The sequence below is a fragment of the Sinohyriopsis cumingii genome, chromosome 10 (genome assembly GCF_028554795.1).
Source record: "Sinohyriopsis cumingii isolate HCF-2022 chromosome 10, ASM2855479v2, whole genome shotgun sequence".
NCBI lineage: Eukaryota > Metazoa > Mollusca > Bivalvia > Unionida > Unionidae > Sinohyriopsis > Sinohyriopsis cumingii.
The window spans coordinates 123,619,373-123,640,472 of NC_142970.1; the positions used below are offsets into that span (position 1 = coordinate 123,619,373).

Consider the following 21,100-nt stretch of genomic DNA (forward strand, 5'->3'; position numbering starts at 1 on the left):
AATGGAATTCAGTAGCTGCCTTAAGTTATCGTATGTCTCTTTCATGTGGACAGCATACGCTACTGGAATAGATGGAAGAATGTTTCCATTGTGCAAAAGCACAGCCTTGAGACTCAGTTTCGAAGAGTCCACAAATAGTCTCCATTCTTGTGGGTCATGAGTGATTTTTAAAGCATTCATGAGGCCCTCAATATCGGAACAGAATATCAGATTACTTTCCTTTCTGAAGAAAGGCTCCAATTGCTGGTGGCGCTTTCGATATGCAGTAATTGTGACATCTTCTTCTAGAAGATTCCATTGTTGGAGTCTTGATCCTAGCAATTCTGCCTTGTTCTTTGATAAGTCCAAATCACGAATCAGGTCATTTAGTTCTTCCTGTGTTATTCTGTGTGGGGTTGATGATGCACCACAGTGAAAATCTGGATCACTGCATGCTGATGGACCAGGAGAAGAACAGGTCGACTCACCTTTGTCTTCGTCAGATGAATCAAGAGAATATTCTGCTGGAGGTTCTGGAATAGGAAGTCCCTCACCATGTGGAACTGGTCTCAATGCAGACGGAATGTTTGGGTAGACTATTCTCGACTTCTTTCGCTTCGTTATTCCGCCGGAAAGAGGAGGAACCAAGCAGAAGGAACAGTCATTTAGGTGGTTGCTTGGCTCTCTCCACACCATTGGGACTGCAAACGGCATTGATGACCTTTTGCAATTCAACCACTGTGAAAGCTGTGTTGTACATGTAGCACAGCATATATGCGGAGCCCAAGGCTTGTCTTGGTCACCAACCTTGCATCCGAAGTAAAGATGATATGCCTTCTTCACTTGAGAATTGATACTTTTCTTCTGGTTGGCAAATGTCACTTCCCCACAAATATAGCAAAAATTGTCCGCGGTATTAACACACTTTCGAGGCATTACTGTTCTTTATTGTACGTAAATGGATAAAATAATAAGTTTTATGTAACAGTAGCTTGAACTGTCTTGCACAACGTCTAAAATATTTAAAATGCTGAACCTATCTGATTGGGCTTTATATAGTACACTGCTTACGTCAGCTTCAGCAGCCGCCTGGCATTAGTATAATAGGCCTACACATGTATAGTACACTGCTGACGTCAACTTACTTCAGCAGCCGCATGGCATTAGTATTGCATTGCATCAGAAAATGATGCAATCAACTGTGGATGATGTGAGCATGATGGTATTATGCAATGTTACATCATTATTCCGGATGTTGCTGCAGTCCTACTGGAGAAATTTACACAGTGAAACATAGAAAATGAGGTATATGAATATCTTCAAAACGAGAGCCAATACAAATTTTTCACGGTTATATTCGTGTTCGGCACACCAAAATACTACAGATTAGGGCCTTTTCAAGTCAGTAATGATTTCACTGTTGACCAGTGTTATAAAAATATATTTTTACACACACACACACACACATACATATATATATATATATATATATATATATATATACGGTACCAGATTATTATTGATGAGGGTATTGGTCACGGTGTAGCAATCACTCCTGAATTGATTTACCATTGTTATTTTCACATTCTGGTATAAATGATGCATCCTTAAGATGACAAGTTAGTGATTTTCTCTTTGTCAACTCATCATTTTCCCATCTTTTGCAGCCCAGAAACCATATGACACTTGACATATGTGCACAACACCCTACAACCCGAGCACCAACCTTGCAGGGTCAGTACCATCCTTTGATGAAATCCGTGTAATCGTTGGGCTTGTATTGGATCCACAGTGAATGTGTTTTCTTTCTGGAATGGCGAGACTGGATTTTTGCATGTAACAGGCCTGGAAAATCCATGCATACCATAACATCATAAAGCCCCTCATCTGTGAGATGTTCATTTGTATAGCTTGGAGCCTGTTTGACTTGATAAATGCCCATAGTGATGTAACGCAGGTAATCAACTGAGAGCCTGGGGAAATCAGTCAGTTTATCAGTGGATGCATCCATCTTAAAGATATTGCGCTTATTCAGCAAGTTGTTCTCTTGAACCAGAATTTGAACACTGTTCGGTTCCTTTGCTTTTTCAGCCATCCTTCTTGCGGTCTCAACAGTTGATGGGTCCATGTTGGCCAGGGGTGGTCGAAATTTATTCATTAATGCATAGTGTAACAAGATAACCGGGTGGGATATTTCGGATTAACAACAGAACACGTTTTGATGACACAGATATATATGGTTTAATGTGGCGATTTATATGAGTAGTGGATTTTGAAGATGTGTGCGTATTTATAATCCAAATATTGGATCTATTTAACATAAAAACGCACAGTTTCAAAGATGGAAAAAATATACAAATAGTTCAATAACCCTAAAACACAGGATAAATGATTTCACAAATGATTCAATAATGGAAAGATGAATATAGTGTTCACTCAAATAGTAAACGATGTAAGTCTTTACACATAGTAAAAAAAATGTATTCGCTCAGGTAGCGAAATTATGTCACTAAACACAAGGACGGATATACAATCTATCCTTCCAGTCCTGAATAATACACTGGGTCTTACTAACCCAAAATTAGCATACAGCTAATAAAATACATGTGTGGAGATGCACTCCATTAACCGTGCACCATATCCGCTCCACAGCTCCTCCGAATCAATTTCACAACTGCTATAGACTCCGGACCCTCGGAATACTATGATCACTTGAACATTAGACCCTCCGATTACTTGAAATATTAGACCCTCCAGACCCCCTGGTCCTTTGACGGCTCTACAGCTGGGTCACCTTAGTCACTCTTGACATTAGACACTCCAGCACCTTAAACGCTCCGGACAAACAGACGTTTCTACACTCAGACAACACCGGACACCCCGGATATTCCTACTCTCAGACAACATCGGTCACCCCGGATATTCCTACCATCAAAAACAGCTGAAAATATACCCGATACAGTGTACTAAACTTGATACAGACATAACGTAAGGACGTTATACATGGTAAGTTATAAAGATTATATTATTATGGCAATTGCAAAAACAGAGGTTCAATAGTAAACCTCACCCTGCTCGATAAGACAATAGTAAAGAATTCTTTTATAAAAAAAAAAATGTAGCTTTACATTACCAACATAAATCCTGTACTACGTTGCAACAAGAATAAAAAGAAATGCACGCATTATGCTGTATAAAGGAAACTATATAACAAACATGCAAAGGTAAATATGGTAATACACTAGTTATCACTTAAGACCGAAAAATTACCTACCCCTACAGCTGGAGTTGTGCGAATCCTTTTAGCAGGCCGCTTGCTGACAAAACCATTAGTATTGTAAAGGTCCTTTACATGCAGTAATGTATTTATACCTTTAGAATTTTCGTTTTGCCTTATCGAAGGCACCTTGCACATGTGGCATAGGACGAATCGTACTCACGATTTCGAAATACAATAGACCCTAATATAATCACCCTCGGGTATCGTTGTACAGCGAAAAGAAACGAAACCCGAGTACATGTATTTAATTAACAACATTTATACCATTCCGTGACAATACCTCCCCCTAAAAAAAAGTGGTATCACTTTTAGAACAATCACGGAATGTGAACAATGAATCATTATTAAAACTACCAATTTTCAGACCGAACGAAATGATCTGCTAATTACACCCTACTTAAAAAATCAGCTCCCACATTTTCTGACCCTCGAATTGCCTCGATTCGGAAACTGTATGGTTGCAAAGACAACGCCCAATGCATCAATCTTGCATTGGTGACCTTTGCTTTATTCAAGTATAAAAGCGGCTGATGATCTGTTTGCAAGGTGAACTCCCTCCCAAAAAGATACGTATGGAATTTTCCTATTCCCCATACTAAACCTAGGCACTCCTTTTCAATCACGGAGTACTTTTTCTCTCTAGGGAGCAATTTCCTACTTGCATAAGCAATGGGCAAATTCATCCCCCCTTGCTCCTGTAGCAAAACAGCCCCAAGACCCGTATCGGACGCATCAGTCCTCAGTACAAAAGGTTTATCTATTTCCGGCAACTTTAAAATTGGTGCACTTACCAGTTTGTGTTTTAGAGCGTTAAACGCTTTTTCCTGGCATACACCCAATGAAACTTTATTCGGTTGCCCCTTCCTAGTCAAATCCATTAATGGGCTGGCAATAGCCGAAAAGTTGGGGACGAATTTCCTGTAGAACCCGATTAGACCTAGAAAAAATTTTAAATGTTTTTTTGTTTCTGGTCTAGGGGCATCCCTGATTGCTCCTATTTTATCTGGATGAGGTTGCAACCGGCCTAGTCCACTTACCAGATGTCCCAAACATTCCAGACTGGAAGTACTTTCTAATCTTTTGCGCAAATCAACTACGTAATGGTATGTGGTCTTAACTTCTTCGTCCGCGACCTCGACTGTCCACAGTTCACGAAGTATGTGCATAGGACCACGAACTTTCCTACCGTACAATAGTTCAAACCGGGAGAAACCCAAGCTTTCCTGAGGAACCTCACGATATGTGAACAAAAGGGCGTTCAGATATCTATCCCAATCCTTCGGTCTTTCCGCACACATCCTCCGCAACATTTGCTTCAATGTGCCGTTGAATTTCTCGACCAATCCATTGCACATAGGATGGTAAGGTGTTGTGCGTAACTGTTTAAGGGAAAACAACCTACTAATTTCTGCCATGAGATCTGAGGTGAATTGCACTCCACAATCCGTAAGAACCTCTTCGGGCACTCCGACCCTGCTGAACATGTCTACGAGCGCTTCGGCTACACGTTCGGTTTCAATTGATGGCAAAGCTATAGCTTCTGGATATCTGGTAGCGTAATCTACCAGTGTCAAAAAAGGTGTATCTATCATTATCCTTGCAACTGGAATGTGGTCGATTGTCTGGTCAAGCAACATGCAAGGTGATTTAAACCCAAGCAATTGATCATCGCGGACTAAGCTCTGTTTCACGACTACAGTAGTGCATCCCGTGTCTCGTAGAACGGTGACTTCTTGTCCGTTAACAGTGCCGTTTGCGGTCGGCACCCGTGCCTCTGGAAAAATACATGTGCCGATTGATTGGATCACATCGCGACTGGTCTCTGAAGGCACCACCGGTTCACGCACCGCTTTCCGCTTAACTTGCTGGGAAACATTAAGTTTTCCATTTACTGATCATCTGCCTCTAATGGCTACCGCTACTTTCTGGACTGGTCCCTTCCGCTTAGGACAATAGTGGGAGATATGACCCACTTCCTTGCAAATGAAACATTGCATGTCACTCCGCTTCCCCTGGTTACTCCTACCAGATTTATCAGGTTCCCTGGGTTTTCTGTCTTTGACCTGGTTCCCACCTTTGACATCTCGCGTGATGACATTCTGTGAACCTCCCCAAGCTTCGGCGAACAAATCCGCCTGTGTGGCCATTTCATGCACATTTGTGAAGGACGTTTCCTTCAAGAATAAATATAACTCCTTGCCACAAGTTGTTAACAATTGGTCACGAAGCAAAAAATCGATAAGACCCTCAAATGTCCTGACGACTTTACCACATTCCACCCATCGCTGCAAATAATTGCAAGTCCTACTGATGAACTGGGTGAATGTTTCGCCTCTCTCGGGTTTACTATACTTAAACTTCTTGCGAAACCCTTGCTCGGTTAGTTCATATTTCTTGAGAAGTGCCTCTTTCAACACGAGGTAATTGAGCGAATCGGCCATGGATAAACGCGAATACATGTCTAACGCTTTACCTTTCAATAACGCGCTAAGATGGAGCGGCCAATCGTCTTTCTTCCATTTTTGTACTGTAGCATACCTCTCAAACCTATTTAGATAACTATCCATATTATCTTTATCGTCTTCAAATGGGGGCAGTTTTGGACCTCTCAGTTTAACATCATGTTCCCCCTTTTTTTTAGCTTGCAAAAGCTCACAATTTCTTAGATATTCCTTCTGCCGATTTCTATCTTCCATCTCCAAAGTTTCTAACCTTACCTGTTTTTCCCTTTCTAACTTCTCCCTCTCTGCTTCCATTTCCCATTCTATCCTTTCTCTCTCAGCTTGTTTCTCTAGTTCAATCTTACCCTTCTCTAATTCGATCATTTCCTTCTTGGTTTCCCTTTTTTCCCTTTCTATTTGTTGTTCCCTTTCAAATTTTTCCCTTTCTATTTGTTGTTCCCTTTCAAATTTTTCCATTTCTATTTCCCTCTCCTTTAATCTTTGGTCCCTCTCCTGGGCTTGTTCTTCACGAACGAAATTTCTAAGGGACTCCCCCTCATAACCAAACTGTTTCCCCAGTTCTACCAGTTCTTTCATAGAAGACATTTCAAAAGTTTGGTGGTGACCAACCTTAAAGTGCAGTTTTATACAAAACACGTAATTACCACAAACCGTATTTTCTTTCACGAAATGCAACACAAATATTAAATAAATACGAAAAATAAATATTAGGTATCTACCTAACCTCGGTGCTTTGCCAAGTGCGTCTGAAACACACAAAAAGCATACAAATATAATAAAACAATTTCAGTGCTCTGTTATATCCGAAATGATCCCACTTCTGACACCATTTGTAACAAGATAACCGGGTGGGATATTTCGGATTAACAACAGAACACGTTTTGACGACACAGATATGTATGGTTTAATGTGGCGATTTATATGAGTAGTGGATTTTGAAGATGTGTGCGTATTTATAATCCAAATATTGGATCTATACATAAAAACGCAGTTTCAAAGATGGAAAAAATATACAAATAAATTAGTTCAATAACCCTAAAACACGGGATAAATGATTTCACAAATGATTCAATAATGGAAAGATGAATATAGTGTTCACTCAAATAGTAAACGATGTAAGTCTTTACACATAGTAAAAAAAATGTATTCGCTCAGGTAGCGAAATTATGTCACTAAACACAAGGACGGATATCCAATCTATCCTTCCAGTCCTGAATAATACACTGGGTCTTACTAACCCAAAATTAGCATACAGCTAATAAAATACATGTGTGGAGATGCACTCCGTTACGTGTGCACCATATCTGCTCCACAGCTCCTCCGAATCAGTTTCACAACTGCTATAGACTCCGGACCCTCGGAATACTATGATCACTTGAACATTAGACCCTCCGGATACTTGAAATATTAGACCCTCCGGACCCCCTGGTCCTTTGACGGCTCTACAGCTGGGTCACCTTAGTCACTCTTGACATTAGACACTCCAGCACCTTAAACGCTCCAGACAAACAGACGTTTCTACACTCGGACAACACCGGACACCCCGGATATTCCTACTCTCAGACAACACCGGTCACCCCGGATATTCCTACCATCAAAAACAGCTGAAAATATACCCGATACAGTGTACTAAACTTGATACAGACATAACGTAAGGACGTTATACATGGTAAGTTACAAAGATTATATTATTATGGCAATTACAAAAACAGAGGTTCAATAGTAAACCTAACTCTGCCCGATAAGACAATAGTAAAGAATTCTTTTATAAAAAAAAAAATGTAGCTTTACATTACCAACATAAATCCTGTACTACGTTGCAACAAGAATAAAAAGAAATGCACTCATTATGCTGTATAAAGGAAACTATATAACAAACATGCAAAGGTAAATATGGTAATACACTAGTTATCACTTAAGACCGAAAAATTACCTACCCCTACAGCTGGAGTTGTGCGAATCCTTTTAGCAGGCCGCTTGCTGACAAAACCATTAGTATTGTAAAGGTCCTTTACATGCAGTAACGTATTTATACCTTTAGAATTTTCGTTTTGCCTTATCGAAGGCACCTTGCACGTGTGGCATAGGACGAATCGTACTCGCGATTTCGAAATACAATAGACCCTAATATAATCACCCTCGGGTATCGTTGTACAGCGAAAAGAAACGAAACCCGAGTACATGTATTTAATTAACAACATTTACACCATTCCGTGACACATAGATAATTCTAAGGAAATCACCTAAATGAGGAACAAGTGTATTTGGCACTACTTTGTCAAAAAACTTCCACTGTTTTACTCGTGCATCTACCATGTGTATTACGCAGTGTATTCAAGAAAGAAGACACTTCCAGGAATTGATCTCTTTTCAAGCCAGTAAGATGGAATTAGTCATCATCAGACAGGGAAGAAGGAATATCAAAGTTTAAATATGACCTTGTTTTAATTAACTCGCGCACATTTTGTAAAAGTGAGGTAATGTCTGTTCTTGAAAAGTCTTCAAACTCTTTTGTTGCACTGATAGATTGTAAGGCTTCATTACTAAAGTATGAGTTTTCCAAATTAAATTTGCAACATCTACTATATAAATTTATAAATATACCACACTCTACAAAAGACTGGGTAATGGCACAGATTGGGACATTAACAAGATGATTTCAATGCCCATGTGGTATTTTACATACAACATAACGTCTGTGTGATCTTGGTGTTGATGGAATTTGAAGTTGAATTGTTTGTGGGCTTTTTAAGGCAGCACTTGAAGTAGTTGGTAGCTGAAAATCTGGATCATGGTGACTGACAGATTTCTGTAATATTTACATCGGCAACTAGAGCAAACAACATCATCTTGCGTTACAGGCCTTTGAAATAATTCCTCTGTATGCTTTTCTAGAATGCCTGTAAGTACTTTTGTTCTAGCTGATGGTTTTACCCTTTTGTAGCACCAGGAACATTGATATGCTTTAGGCATTTCAGATTTTTGTAGAAATTAATTGAACATTTTGATTTTAGACCATTTAATAAACCGTCACATATGACATAAAGTCTTATATAACACTCATTTATGGTTACTTTTAATTATTTGGCAACCATTCACTTAGACCACATGTGTCAAACTCAAGGCCCGCGGGCCACATCAGGCCCGGCGTACAATTATATCCGGCCCGAGAGAGAATTTTAGGCAAAAATATTTTTTAATGGTCCTGCGATATAAAGTGCAAATCAAATTCCCTAATTAGCAGCCTTGCCAAACATCCAGCTCTGACAAATTGGCATAAGAGCGAAAATGGGTATGCCAATGATTTTTTATTGTTAAAACTTTTTTCTGTTTTAATTTATATTAATGTTTAAAAAAAGGTTTAATTTTCCGCTTATTGAATGTTTATCCTGTTCGGCCCGCAACCTTATGTGTTATTTGAGTTTTGGCCCACTGAGCGATTGAGTTTGACACCCCTGACTTAGGCAATCATATTTATTATATATTGGTACTCGAAGCCTACAACTTCCACCCACACAGTTCTTGTAGTGATGTAGCTTGAAACAGATTGTATGTAGAGTATATAAAAATAAACAACTCAGCTTAGTATGTATTAATTGTCATAATTCATGTTTTATATGATAGTTTTATGGTGTAATCAGTAATGACGTATAACAGAGGTCAACATTTTGTACTTCTAAATCACTTTGGTCTGAATATATTTTATGATATATATGTTTTATGGTTAGTATGTACCCCACCCCCATTGTTTATTTCCCGTACAAAAAAAGTTATGTGGTCTACATTTTGTTATTAATTTCCTACTGCTGTTATTATTTATTATTACTAGTATTAGTGATATTACTTTTATTCAAGCAAGTTCTACTTTAAATAAAAGATTTTCATCTGTAAATTTTATGGCATTTTAGTTTTAGTTTTTTGTTTTATTATACATGATTAGTAAGTTTAGAAAGTTTTGAGGTGCTCTTTTAATGAAATAAAGACATAATGTCATTACAGTAAATATGCAGTAATTAGATAAGTATATTGAACTAATAGGTATTTTGGCATAGAAGTAATGCAAATATTAATTTCAGTTACAAAATCATAATTTGCTTCCATCGGGACTGTGGACATTGTTCCCACTGTTTGGACAGTTTATAATTTTAGCAATTGTTAATTTTTTTAGCAATTGTTAAAAACATCATTGGTGTAGTAAGCAAGTTAAAAAAATTTATGTCATTCTTTAAACGATTATTCTTGTTATGGATGAGTGTATCAGAAAATATGATAAAAATTCAGTATGAAAAAATTGAATATAAATATACTTGTATGAAAGTTATACTATCTAAATATGGAAGAATAACCGCTTCACAACATAGGTTCTGCTACAATTATTTTATGATGCAGACATGATTGGCCACCCTTGTAATGTTCGATTTTAGATGAATAACATATTGATAAAAATGTTACCTTGCTCGAAATAAAAATGAAATTGATTTTTCAATTGTGCATTATTTTTTGTTGGTTTTACAGAGCTGTTTTCTAATTTTATTTCAAATTCCCAATGCAATTTAGATATATGAAGAAAGAGAAAAAGAATGGACAACATTATTTTTAAAATATCTAAATCGTTATTATTCCCTGAATTTTTCTAATATAATAATGAAGGAAATAATATAGCGCACTCTAGAAATGCGGGTCTAATTGCTCACGCGTAGCGATACTTTGGCAGGTACGGTGCAACAGGGAAAACAATGACATTGACACATAGGCAGCAAAATTCAAGAATTTTTTAAATTTTAGTGATTAGCGCAAACGTGAACACATGAGTTATCACGAGAATCTAAATAATGTAATAAAAATTAATCGATCAGTGTAAATACCTTGTCTGATCAAGGCTGCGCTTATATCTTATTTCTAGTTTCAAGTTGCTCAAATGCAGCATTTTCTCTTAAATTTCCCATACCAGACCATGTTCAAAGGTCGTGTCTTGGTATTAAAAAGAAATTTATATGTATATTTAATGCAGAATAGGGTGATTTATACATCGAATAATACAATAAGGCACAGAGTTGTGATATTTACAAGAATTTTTTTTCCCCATAAAAACGGGGGCAGAAAATGGCCCTTATTCATAATAGTCCTTTAATGTAAAGTTATATGCAAGTAATGTAAATAGATTGTAAAGATACATGCATGTAATGTAAATTTAATGTAAAGATACATGCGAGTAATATAAATGTAATGTAAAAGATACATGCAAATAATGTAAATTTAATGTAAAGTTATATGCAAGCAATGTAAATATATTGTAAAGATATATGCATGTAATGTAAATTTTATGTAAAAATACATGCATGTCATGTAAATATAATGTAAAGATACATGCAAGTAATGTAAATTTAATGTAAAGATATTTGCAAGTAATGTAAATATATTCTATAGATACATGCAAGTAATGTAAATATATTGTAAGATACATGCATGTCATGTAAATATAATGTAAAAATGCATGCAAGTAATGTAAATATATTCTAAAGATACATGCAAGTAATGTAAATATATTCTAAAGATACATGCAAGCAATGTAAATATATTGTAAAGATACATGCATGTAATGTAAATTTAATGTAAAAATACATGCATGTAATGTAAATTTTATTTAAAGATACATGCATGTCATGTAAATTTAATGTAAAAATACATGAATGTAATGTAAATTTAATGTAATGATACATGCAAGTAATGTAAATTTAATGTAAAGATACATGCATGTCATGTAAATTTAATGTAAAGATACATGCATGTCATGTAAATTTAATGTAAAGCTACATGCAAGTAATGTAAATATAATGTAAAGCTACATGCAAGTAATGTAAATTTAATGTAAAGATACATGCATGTCATGTAAATTTAATGTAAAGATACATGCATGTCATGTAAATTTAATGTAATGATACATGCAAGTAATGTAAATTTAATGTAAAGATACATGCATGTCATGTAAATTTAATGTAAAGATACATGCATGTCATGTAAATTTAATGTAAAGCTACATGCAAGTAATGTAAATATAATGTAAAGCTACATGCAAGTAATGTAAATTTAATGTAAAGATACATGCATGTCATGTAAATTTAATGTAAAGATACATGCATGTCATGTAAATTTAATGTAAAGCTACATGCAAGTAATGTAAATATAATGTAAAGCTACATGCAAGTAATGTAAATATAATGTAAAGATACATGCAAGTAATGTAAATTTAATGTAAAGATATATGCATGTCATGTAAATTTTATGTAAAAATACATGGAAGTAATGTAAATTTAATGTAAAGATACATGCAGGTAATGTAAATTTAATGTAAAGATATTTGCAAGTAATGTAAATATCTTCTAAAGATACATGCAGGTAATGTAAATATATTGTAAAGATTCATGCATGTAATGTAAATTTAATGTAAAGATACATGCATGTCATGTAAATATAATGTAAAGATACATGCAAGTAATTTAAATTTAATGTAAAGATATTAGCAAGTAATGTAAATATATTCTAAAGATACATGCATGTCATGTAAATATAATGTAAAGATATATGCATGTACTGTAAATTTAATGTAAAGATACATGCATGTCATGTAAAGTTTATGTAAAGATACATGCAAGTAATGTAAATTTAATGTAAAGATATATGCATGTCATGTAAATTTAATGTAAATATACATGCATGTCATGTAAATATAATGTAAAGATACATGCAGGTAATGTAAATTTAATGTAAAGATATTTGCAAGTAATGTAAATATCTTCTAAAGATACATGCAAGTAATGTAAATATATTGTAAAGATTCATGCATGTAATGTAAATTTAACGTAAAGATACATGCAAGTAATGTAAATGTAATGTAAATATACATGCAAGTAATGTAAATTTAATGTAAAGATACATGCAAGTAATGTAAATTTAATGTAAAGATACATGCAGGTAATGTAAATTTAATGTAAAGATATTTGCAAGTAATGTAAATATCTTCTAAAGATACATGCAAGTAATGTAAATATATTGTAAAGATTCATGCATGTAATGTAAATTTAATGTAAAGATACATGCATGTCATGTAAATATAATGTAAAGATACATGCAAGTAATTTAAATTTAATGTAAAGATATTAGCAAGTAATGTAAATATATTCTAAAGATACATGCATGTCATGTAAATATAATGTAAAGATATATGCATGTACTGTAAATTTAATGTAAAGATACATGCATGTCATGTAAAGTTTATGTAAAGATACATGCAAGTAATGTAAATTTAATGTAAAGATATATGCATGTCATGTAAATTTAATGTAAATATACATGCATGTCATGTAAATATAATGTAAAGATACATGCAAGTAATGTAAATTTAATGTAAAGATACATGCAAGTAATGTAAATTTAATGTAAAGATACATGCAGGTAATGTAAATTTAATGTAAAGATATATGCATGTCATGTAAATTTTTTGTAAAAATACATGCAAGTAATGTAAATTTAATGTAAAGATACATGCATGTAATGTAAATATAATGTAAAGATATTTGCAAGTAATGTAAATATATTCTAAAGATACCTACAAGTAATGTAAATATATGGTAAAGATACATGCATGTCATGTAAATTTAATGTAAAGTTATATGCCTGTAATGTAAATTTAATGTAAAGATACATGCCTGTAATGTAAATTTAATGTAAAGATACATGCAAGTAATGTAAATATAATGTAAAGATACATGCAAGTAATGTAAATTTAATGTAAAAATATATGCATGTAATATAAATTTAATGTAAAGATACATGCAAGTAATGTAAATATAATGTAAAGATACATGCAAGTAATGTAAATTTAATGTAAAGATACATGCAAGTAATGTAAATATAATGTAAAGATACATGCAAGTAATGTAAATTTAATGTAAAGATACATGCAAGTAATGTAAATATAATGTAAAGATACATGCAAGTAATGTAAATTTAATGTAAAGATACATGCAAGTAATGTAAATATAATGTAAAGATACATGCAAGTAATGTAAATTTAATGTAAAGATACATTCAAGTAATGTAAATTTAATGTAAAGATACATGCATGTAATTTGCTTTCTAACTGTAATAAGCTGTGGTGGCTTGGGCATTAGACTTATGATCCAAGGGTTGCAGGTGTAATACCTATAGTTGGGGCTGCAGGTTTGGTACCTATGGTTGGGCATTAGACTTGTGATCCAAGGGTTTTAGGTTTGATACCTATGGTTGGGCATTAGACTTGTGATCCAAGGGTTGCAGGTTCGATACCTATGGTTGGGCATAAGACTTATGATCAAAGGGATGCAAGCCAACCCAAATCAAATGGCTTTGTGTGTCATAGGAAAAGGGCACCTAGATCCTATTTTGTAGACATGTTATAACTCCTATTTTGTTGACATGTTATAACTCCTATTTTGTTGACATGATACAAGTCAAGTTTTACAAGCCATTTGTGTTTGGTATATTTCATGACAGCCATACTGTATATTTCTGTATAGTTTGGTATATTTCATGACAGCCATACTGTATATTTCTGTATACCAGTATACCATTATATACCAGTCATACTGTATAGTTTAGGATATCAGTATACCATTATATAGCAGTAGTTCTGTATATTTCTGGATATCAGTATACCATTGTATAGCAGTAATTCTGTATATACCATTGTATAGCAGTAATTCTGTATATTTCAGGACTGCTTCCCAATGAGATTTAAGGGTGTCCATTACGTACATGAGCCCAAGATCTTTGACTATATCTTTGCCATCATCAAGCCTTTCATGAAAGAGAAGATACTGAGTCGGGTGAGTAATGAATTGGCTAGCTGAGTTTAGTGAGTAAACATGATTGGTGGGTTGAGTTTGTTGAGCAGACATGATTGGCTGGCTGAGTCAGGTGAATAAACATGATTGGCTGGCTGAGTCATGTGATTAAACATGATTGGCTGACTGAATCAGGTGATTTAACACGATTGGCTGGCTGAGTCAGGTTAGTAAACATGATTGGCTGGCTGAGTCAGGTGAGTAAACATGATTGACTGGCTGAGTCAGGTGAGTAAACATGATTGACTAGCTGAGTCCTGTAAGTAACAAGATTTTCTGGAAAATGGGCATTTTTGGTCCTGATCATTTGTAACATTTTTAGTATGCCTGGAGATAGGTCAATTTCATTTATTTTTGTTGAAAGAAAACAATCTTTTCAAAGCAGAATTGTAGAAAATATTTATTGGGTTAAAATCAGGAGTAATTTAGGAATTTTTGAAATAATGTGGCGTAACTAACAAAGGTTACCTCTGTGATTAAGGGGTTTTATATTTTTTGCAATTTTGTCTTGTTTATTTTTTTAATTTGTTTTAATGAATTTGACTGGTTATATTTTGTCTTATTATATGCTCATTTTTTCCCCCGTTAACAGAATCATTGTCAGAATCATTGTCAGAATCATTCAATATTACTCGATACTGAACTCGCACGACAATACACATATAGCATTCATGTGAATAAAGGAACTACTTTCTGTTGTAAACAAACAATGGACGCAGACGCCAGCACTTTTGATTTGTACACAAATCATGTACACTTGTGTAAGAGGCTCTTTACGTTGTGGTTGTTTAAATTTGTTTCTGAATGAACTAAAACATGTTTCATGGGTTGCAAAAAAAACCCCCAGCTGTTTTGGCACATTCCGCGTTGATACAATGTTACAGATTTAGGCTAGCTACATTATATAAAAGACGGATAATTATGTCCTTACAAATAACATACAAGTGACAAGGCATATACTGTTTTCTTTACCTGATGATAATAATGGCAAAATAAAATATACTTACAGCTTTACTTCCTGAATTTCTGAAAATGTTTTTTCTTAATTCTGCAAATCCGAATTACATGAGCCATGTCATAGGTTTTCAATCTGGATTACACATTTCAAAATTGTGCTGTAATTTCGATAAGCGCAATTGCATTCTCCTTACTGCACTCAAAATGAAACAAGCATTAAATTCCATAGTGTCTTTTTGATAATTGCAATTGAAAGACTTCAAATTTTTCCCACATTATGATTTCAAACATTCAGTGACAGAAACAGAAACACATTTGCAGATGTAAACACGCTTCTCCTGTGCCACTTCAATCCGATGTATTTCATGTATAATTTGCACAGATGAATCCAGTCCAAAATCACAAACTTTCATCAAATCGAAACAAAATACCAAAATATATTCATTCCAGATCAAATGGAAAAGTTGTTGCAATTTTAATAGACACGCCATTTTCTTTCGTACTCATTACACTTTTAATCCATCATATTTTAAAACTTTCCGTTATGTTTGGAAACTTGCATTTTATTGTGTACCATATTTAGAAAATAGTCTTTTGTTGCATGACATTTTTTATGTCCAATATGACCACCACAGTGGGCATCTTGTATGTCCAATCTGACCACCACAGTGGGCATCATGTATGTCCAATATGACCACCACAGTGGGCATCATGTATGTCCAATATGACCACCACAGTGGGCATCTTGTATGTCCAATATGACCACCACAGTGGGCATCTTGTATGTCCAATATGACCACCACAGTGGGCATCTTGTATGTCCAATCTGACCACCACAGTGGACATCTTGTATGTCCAATCTGACCACCATGGTGGGCATCATGTATGTCCAATATGACCACCACAGTGGGCATCTTGTATGTCCAATATGACCACCACAGTGGGCATCATGTATGTCCAATATGACCACCACAGTAGGCATCTTGTATGTCCAATATGACCACCGCAGTATGCATCATGTATGTCCAATATGACCACCACAGTAGGCATCTTGTATGTCCAATCTGACCACCATGGTGGGCATCATGTATGTCCAATATGACCACCAAAGTGGGCATCATGTATGTCCAATATGACCACCACAGTAGGCATCTTGTATGTCCAATATGACCACCACAGTAGGCATCTTGTATGTCCAATCTGACCACCATGGTGGGCATCATGTATGTCCAATATGACCACCACAGTGGGCATCATGTATGTCCAATATGACCACCACAGTGGGCATCATGTATGTCCAATATGACCACCGCAGTGGGCATCATATGTGCAATATGACGACCACAGTGGGCATCATGTATGTCTAGTATGACCACCACATCCATCATCATGTATGTCCAATATGACCACCACAGTAGGCATCTTGTATGTCCAATCTGACCACCATGGTGGGCATCATGTATGTCCAATATGACCACCACAGTGGGCATCATGTATGTCCAATATGACCACCACAGTAGGCATCTTGTATGTCCAATATGACCACCACAGTGGGCATCTTTTATGTCCAATCTGACCACCATGGTGGGCATTATGTATGTCCGATATGACCACCACAGTGGGCATCATGTATGTCCAATATGACCACCACAGTGGGCATCATGTATGTCCAATATGACCACCGCAGTGGGCATCATATGTGCAATATGATGACCACAGTGGGCATCATGTATGTCTAGCATGACCACCACAGCCATCATCTTGTATGTCCAATATGACCACCAAAGTGGGCATCTTATATGTCCAATATGACCACCACAGTGGGCATCATGTATGTCTAGTATGACCACCACAGTGGGCATCTTAAATGTCCAATATGACCACCACAGTGGGCATCTTGTATGTCCAGTATGACCACCACAGTGGGCATCTTGTATGTCCAATTTGACAACCACAATGGGCATCTTTGTTACCACTTTTGGATGGATGAATGGTTGTATCCTAAATGGATGTGCATATCAGCATGGGGTTTAAAGTTTTGTGAGAGTCTACACCTGTAGCTATTTTTATAGTCATACTATATCATGCAACATTTTTATCACTTGAGACAAAAAAAGCACAATAAATGGAACACATGTTCGTCTTTTTAAAAACTTGATTTTTACTTATACCTGAAGTTTAACATTTTGCTTTTCATTATTAATTTAATTAAACATTCTATTACTCATACCTGAAGGCTAGCTTTACTCATACAAACTTTAGTGCTATCGTTACTCATCATGTAATTCTAGATTTACTCATACACATACTGTAATGCTATCATTACTCCTACTATAATACTAGCTTTTCTCCTGCTGTAATACTAGCTTTACTCATACTGTAATACTAGCTTTACTCATACTGTAATACTAAGTTTTTTCATAACAGCTTTTCTCAAACTGTAATACTAGCTTTACTCATACTGTAATACTAGCTTTACTCATACTGTAATACTAGCTTTACTCATACTGTAATACTAGCTTTACTCACACTGTAATACTAGCTTTACTCATACTGTAATAGAGCTTTACGCTTACTGTAATGCTAGCTTTACTCATACTGTAATACTAGCTTTTCTCATACTGTAATACTAGCTTTTCTCATACTGTAATACTAGCTTTACTCGTACTGTAATACTAGCTTTCTCATACTGTAATACTAGCTTTTCTCATACTGTAATACTAGCTTTTCTCATACTGTAATACTACCTTTACTCATACTGTAATACTAGCTTTTCTCATACTGTAATACTAGCTTTACTCATATTGTAATACTAGCTTTATTCATACTGTAATACTAGTTTTTCTCATACTGTAATACTTGCTTTTCTCAAACTGTAATACTAGCTTTACTCATACTGTAATACTAGCTTTACTCATACTGTAATACTAGCTTTTCTCATACTGTAATACTAGCTTTATTCATACTGTAATACTAGTTTTTCTCATACTGTAATACTAGCTTTACTCATACTGTAATACTAGCTTTACTCATACTGTAATACTATTTTTTCTCATACTGTAATACTTGCTTTTCTCAAACTGTAATACTAGCTTTACTCATACTGTAATACTAGCATTTCTCATACTGTAATACTAGCTTTACTCATACAGTAATACTAGCTTTTCTCATACTGTAATACTTGCTTTTCTCAAACTGTAATACTAGCTTTACTCATACTGTAATACTAGCATTTCTCATACTGTAATACTAGCTTTACTCATACTGTAATACTAGCTTTACTCATACTGTAATACTAGCTTTGTGTCGGAATGCTATATAGCTCTATTCACAGGTGAATACTAACTTTACTCATACCAGAATAGTAGCTTTACTTGTACCTGAATATTTGCTTACTCTGTGTTCATACTGGCAGCATTTTAATTGTAAAACCACAGGGCAGTACAGATATGTTCAGCAGACAATTCTGTAGCAGTAATTACTGTCAGTAGGTGTTTAGGTACAGGTTGTCTCCAGTCATACGTAAGATTACATAATTTATACAGAGGCAAATTGTGGATTGGTTAAATGAAGATTTTTCTAATCTGATTTTATAGATAAATTTCCATGGTGACCGTGTCCAAGAGTTAGCAGACATAGTAGACCCAGAGTTCCTTCCTGAGGAGTTTGGGGGCAAACAACCTCCCTTCTCCAATAAGGTAACACAAACTACTAATCCTTTGTTAGCTGAGTCAATTTATAATATGGCCTTTTGTTCATCATGGCTTGTCATCAGTCCTTCAACAGTTGCTTGTTCATACTCTAGTGGTTTTATTTCTGATTTTCATGTTTTGATTGAATCCATTATGTAAATAAGGCAGGTTTGGAACCTTTCCAGTTTTAGTTGGAATTCCGGTATTTTAAAAACAGACCAGTTTTAGTTGGAATTCTGGTGTTTTTAAAACAGACCAGGTTTAGTTGGCATTCCGGTGTTTTAAAACAGACCAGTTTACCTTTTTTTGTTAAAATTTCCAGCAGACTTTGCCTATTTTTGAAAATTTGAATCTGAATATTTTTCCGGGATGTTATTGGAGAGGAAAGAAAATACCAAGACACTATATATCGGAAGTGTACCATGTATGTAGGAATTTCTCCTTGCATTTTGTTGCTGTTTCAAGTTATGTCTCACACACTTTAATGTCATTGCTTGTTTGGAATTTAAATTTGTAGAAAGAGGAAAATGTATAGACATCATTAAATTTGACATCAGTAAAAACATTTTTAAATGGAACTGTATAGACCAAAACGATGTCAATAAGGATGGGGGGGGGGATATATTCAGAATTTGGAGGAACCTTACTTCCATGTATGGACTGGCTTCTAATGTGCCAATAGTGTGTCATCCTCAACTAATATTCCATCAGACAGTAAAATTCAGGATACAAAATCTCGTCAGTAAGCTTTCATCTGTTGCTTATCGTTGTTCGTTGTTCAAAATTGATATGCCTAGCCCAAGAACTAGCAAGAGGTTACAAGAGGTTACAAGTCAGAATTGTCCTTGGAATGAAAAGCAGTTTCATACAAGCTGAAAGAAATTATGTCAGCAGGTTGAGTACTTGTATACAGTAGCTATATTCTTGTATATTGATACAGTAGCTATATTCTTGTATATTGATACAGTAGCTATATTCTTGTATATTGATACAGTAGCTATATTCTTGTATATTGATACAGTAGCTATATTCTTGTGTATTGATACAGTAGCTATATTCTTGTATATAAATGAACAGTTTTCAAGTTAATAAATGAGAGTAGTAGTTAATAAACTTGTCTTGCATGTTTTGATGATTTTGAAATTGTTGTGCGGTATTATGTTTAGGCTCTTACAAAACATAACAAGAAAAGAGTAAAGCTTGTAAAATTTAACAAACAATTTATTTCCCCAGAAAAACAAGGTAAAAGTGAGAAAAAGAATTTACGGTTCTATGAATCAAATCCAAGAATAATCCGAGAATTAAAAAGTAGAAGTCCTAGTAACAAAAATTTCTAATGAAACTGAGTTTGAATCTCAATGAAATCCAAAATGGAAGGTGATGACATATGCTGTGGTCAGCATTGTTCTGATGTGTCAACAGATCTTTGAGTCCTATATGTACTTACTTCAGTCCCGTATGTACTTACTACAGTCCTGTATGTACTTACTACAGTCCTGTATGTACTTCAGTCCTGTATGTACTTACTTCAGTCCTGTATGTACTTACTACAGTCCTGTATGTACTTACTAGTCGTGTATGTACTTCAGTCCTGTATGTACTTACTACAGTCCTGTATGTACTTACTACAGTCATGTATGTACTTACCATGTTACATATCTCCTGGGACCATCTCAGGTCAGTTACTGGGTCACACCGTGTTGCATATCTCCTGGGACCATCTCAAATCAGTTACTGGGTCACACCGTGTTGCATATCTCCTTGGACCATCTCAGGTCAGTTACTGGGTCACACCGTGTTGCATATCTCCTGGGACCATCTCAGGTCAGTTACTGGGTCACACCGTAT

At 35.2% G+C, this 21,100-nt stretch overlaps 1 protein-coding gene and 1 pseudogene across 1 annotated transcript in view; one reads left to right on the top strand and one right to left on the bottom strand.

Annotated features, from left to right (window-relative positions):
• LOC149791137 (alpha-tocopherol transfer protein-like) overlaps window positions 1–21,100 on the top strand; it is a 71,852-nt gene that overhangs the window by 32,690 nt on the left and 18,062 nt on the right. The window contains exons 6-7 of the mRNA XM_089973057.1: window positions 14,475–14,585; window positions 19,157–19,258. Coding sequence (XP_089829183.1) covers window positions 14,475–14,585; window positions 19,157–19,258 — 213 coding nt within the window. The remainder of the gene's footprint in view (window positions 1–14,474; window positions 14,586–19,156; window positions 19,259–21,100) is intronic.
• LOC149791138 (uncharacterized) lies at window positions 1,529–13,964 on the bottom strand (annotated as a pseudogene).